Source organism: Calcarisporiella thermophila (genome assembly GCF_041956535.1).
Source record: "Calcarisporiella thermophila strain CBS 279.70 unplaced genomic scaffold VTP21scaffold_30, whole genome shotgun sequence".
Lineage (NCBI taxonomy): Eukaryota > Fungi > Calcarisporiellomycota > Calcarisporiellomycetes > Calcarisporiellales > Calcarisporiellaceae > Calcarisporiella > Calcarisporiella thermophila.
In genome coordinates, this window is record NW_027192220.1 from 47,141 (window position 1) to 51,043 (window position 3,903).

The 3,903-nt window shown below is 45.1% G+C and overlaps 1 protein-coding gene across 1 annotated transcript in view; it reads right to left on the reverse strand.

Moving 5' to 3' along the window:
• The window catches only part of VTP21DRAFT_7462 (uncharacterized protein), a gene marked incomplete at both ends in the record, with an annotated part of 12,311 nt that extends 9,389 nt beyond the window's left edge, over nt 1-2,922 (reverse strand). Inside the window, 4 exons of the mRNA XM_069398206.1 lie at nt 158-2,372; nt 2,462-2,575; nt 2,707-2,800; nt 2,906-2,922. Coding sequence (XP_069246460.1) covers nt 158-2,372; nt 2,462-2,575; nt 2,707-2,800; nt 2,906-2,922 — 2,440 coding nt within the window. The remainder of the gene's footprint in view (nt 1-157; nt 2,373-2,461; nt 2,576-2,706; nt 2,801-2,905) is intronic.
• Between the last annotated feature and the right edge of the window lie 981 nt (nt 2,923-3,903).

Genomic DNA, 3,903 nt, shown 5'->3' on the forward strand with positions numbered 1-3,903 from the left:
GCTGGGACCATGAACTCTGGCAATCGTGTCGTGAGATGTGAGCGGAGTGCCAGAGCAAGTTGCGCTGTGTAGTGTTCCAATACAGTATCGTAACATGTTAGTGTCGTAAAGACTCATAATCTGACTTCAGCACATGAACAACGTCGTCCGAACTTACTTCTATCTCTATTCGTACTTTCCACAGCCTGATCATCAGACTTGACTATGACATAGGCAACAAGCCGCTTGTTGCTCCCTTCTCCTAAAGCAACCACAACGGCCTCTGCCACCAGGGGATGTTCATGCAGATGTGCCTCGATCTCGCCAAGCTCGATTCGAAATCCACGGATCTTGACTTGATGGTCATTACGGCCAATATATACCAGGTTGCCATCAGGGAGATATCGCGCCAGATCACCCGTCTTGTACATCCGTGCTTCAGCGTCGCCAACAAAGGGATCTGGAAGGAACCTCTCCGCTGTAAGTTCTGGCTTGTTCAAATAGCCTCGCGCCAGGCCGACTCCTCCAACATATATCTCACCCACTACCCCGAGAGGTACTGGATTGCCATGAGTATCCAAAAGGTAGATCCGCTTGTTGGGAATGGGGCGACCAATTGGCACTACATTTCCGCTGAAATCCTTGGGGCATTTCCACACAACTCCAGAGGTGATTTCAGACGATCCATAGTTATTTATGATGGTGCTATTGGGCGCCACGGTTCTCAATGCATGAGGGAGATTCGGCGCCAAGGTTTCACCTACTGTAATGATTGCCCGGAGCGACTTTAGAGGAGGCATGTCCTTGCAGTCCTGGAGTAATGATGATGTAAAACTGACGTGGGTAATGGAATGGGTCTTTAAAAACTCCCAAAGTCGATATCTATCCTGGCGAATGTCGTTCCGCAACAGATACAGACTTGCGCCGGCAGTCAAGGTCGAAAATATTTCAGAGACGCTGTGGGAAAAGTTGAAGGATGCAAATTGCAGGTAACGACTGCCAGGATAAATACCGAACATTTTGGGTCGACTATAGACCAAGTTCACGGCGCCTTGGTGCTCAACCATTACTCCTTTGGGCTTTCCTGTCGATCCAGAGGTGTAGATGATATACGCAACATGCCTCGAGGTCAGTTGAACGAGCTGAGGATTGCTGGTATCCTCTTGCTGCAGAGCACTGGGGTCCACAACTGCAAGTGAGGACAGAATCTCGTCTCCTATTGCCACTCGTCCAGTCTTGTCCGCCACCAGGATAGTCGGTGCCGTATCATTGAGGATATCCCTTAGGCGGTCACTCTTGTAGAATGGGTCAAGCGGCACATATGCACCGCCAGCCTTGAGGATAGCCAGTATACCAATGATCATTTCAAGAGACCGCTCGACAGAAATCGCCACAGGCATATCTGGGTGAACACCGAGCTTGATGAGATGATGTGCTAGGCGATTGGCGCGTGCATTCAGTTCTGAATAAGTAAGGGACTGATCCTCGTGCACAACAGCAATGGCCTTTGGCGTGCGTGCGACTTGCTGTTCAAACAGATAGTGGAGGCATAGGTGGTCGGGATAGTCCACTTGGGTCATATTCCATTTATGTAGTACGAGTATACGCTCAGCTGGCGGCAGAATGTCGATTTTAGCGACGGATTGCGTTATATCGGATGCCATTCCTTCCAGTATCGAGTGAAGATATCCCGCATGCCGCTCAATCGTTGCAGAATCGAAGAGAGCTGCAGCGTAGTGTAGCACTCCTACGATTTGGTCGCCCAGGTCTTGCATATGCAAATCAAGTTCAAAACCTGCTGGGATAGCATTTGAAGACGTTTGTGTCCATCCAATGGCGCTCGAATCCTGGTCATGCTTGGACCAGTTGAAGGCAACCTTGAGAGGTGTAGAGTCATCATGCCCATATGCTTCAGTGGTCATAGTTGCCCTCTTAATGCGTTCAAGCAGCTGAATTATGTCTGGGTCACCGGAGAGGTCGACATGTATTATCACGTAGTACGTGGAGGAGGCGGCGGTATCTCTGTCGGGAGTGGTAAAAAGGCCGCTGCGTAGACCAATAGCAAAATTTTCTTGGCCCGTAAGCCTGGACAGAACGACAGCCCAAGCAGCCAGCAAGCCTACATTCAGGTCAATATCCCGTTGGTGGGTCAGGTTTTTGAGAAGCTGCGTAATCCGTGGCTCGAGTCGTATAGACCATTTCGCTACTTCCAGCGATCGATGGGTCAGGCGGGGTCGGTCCGTTGGCAAATCGAGCGGCAATGGTGCTACTTCAAGAGCCTTGAGCAAGTCGCCATTCCTCGCTTGCGGTTCTCGGGCACTGTAAGGCTTCGCATCCTCAGTAGGATTTCGGATGGATCCGCCGTCGCTCTTTATTGAACTCGAGTCCTCAGTCTGCATTCACGATAATATTATTGATGTTAGAGACGTAAGAAACGCATTTAAATTTGTATGAACAAGACACGAGAGGTTATATGACATACACTAGTATTTTCAGCTTTTCGAAGGAGAGAGTCTTGAAGCTCTTGCTTTGTGAATCCATCCGGATCAGCAAGTGTCTGCTCACTTCCTGAATCACTAATAACAGAGATCGAGTCCTAGGTAGCAGCCAAATCGAGTGCCACGTCGACCCTTGGTTAGCAATGGGGTGAATGACAATAGATACGTAATTCGGTCAAGTTGGACAGAATTGTAGAGAGATGAATGTTCTCTCTCTTAGCATACTTACAGAATGATTCTGACGCATATAAGAATTGCTAGCGTTGAACGATGGCTGGTCGCCGCTGACAAGGCCCATGCTGAGAACCTCTTCCTCCTTTTGCCTAACCAAGGAGTAGATTATTAGCATACTCTCTGGATGATGAAGATCATAGACATGCAATGCATCATTTTCTTCACACTCTGTCTTTTGACTTGGTTCAACTTACTTTCCGTTGATGATCATCTATGACCTTTTAACTATTCAAGTAAAACGTTAGAGCAATCAACGATTGGAATGCATTCTATATCCTGTGGTGCTATACAATGTGTAGGTGGCAACTACGTTAATACTTACCCTGTCCAATACTGTTGTTTATTTTGCTTCGACTTCACAAGGGTTGGCGTGAATGAAAGAAGTGAGAAAACAACTGAGAAAAACCAAACTAAATAAAATCAGAACAATCGTTTTATAAATATAGTTGGGGAGGGGGGGGGCAAGGAGAGCAGCGAGTTAGATCTCAGGGAATGTAGTATATATGCTGTGTAACTGGACAGCTCGTTTACACCTTTTCTCATGATATGATATAATGTCATTAATATTAACTTGTTATGGCATAATATTTAATTTGTTATAATCTGGTGTAATATTTATGGGAAGATATATTCAATATTTGATATGAGATTTTATATATTTTTTGATTTTTTTATTCTTATTTTAAAACAATTTTTATACCTTTTTGTTCCTCACCGATCTCTATTTTTTACTAAAATCGTCTGCCTACCTTACGAACCCCGTTATATTCTGAGTGATTTTTTCATGCTGCTCCATGCATGGCATGCAAAGAAATGGCACAAATGGGAATGGGGAGATGCTTACGAAAAAAAAAATGAATACACTCAAGCAGAGCAAAGTAACTATGGACTATCTGGTTTTCTTGTGAGCCCTCTTGATAATGCAGCGCGTTTGTTCCGTTGAATGCGGAGATATACTGTAGCTTGTTTTGTGAGACCAATGATTCTAACTTCACGGTATATCCAATCTCCGTTTATGGGGATCATGTACTTATACAGTAGATATTACATCCTAACACTATCATAATGCAAAAACAACACAACAATAGAACCATTTGCTTTATTTTTCCGCGTCCGTCAATAATATAAAGTATTTTGGGGGCTTCTGAGAATCACATCATTTTTCATCTACAATTTCTAATAAAATATTAAT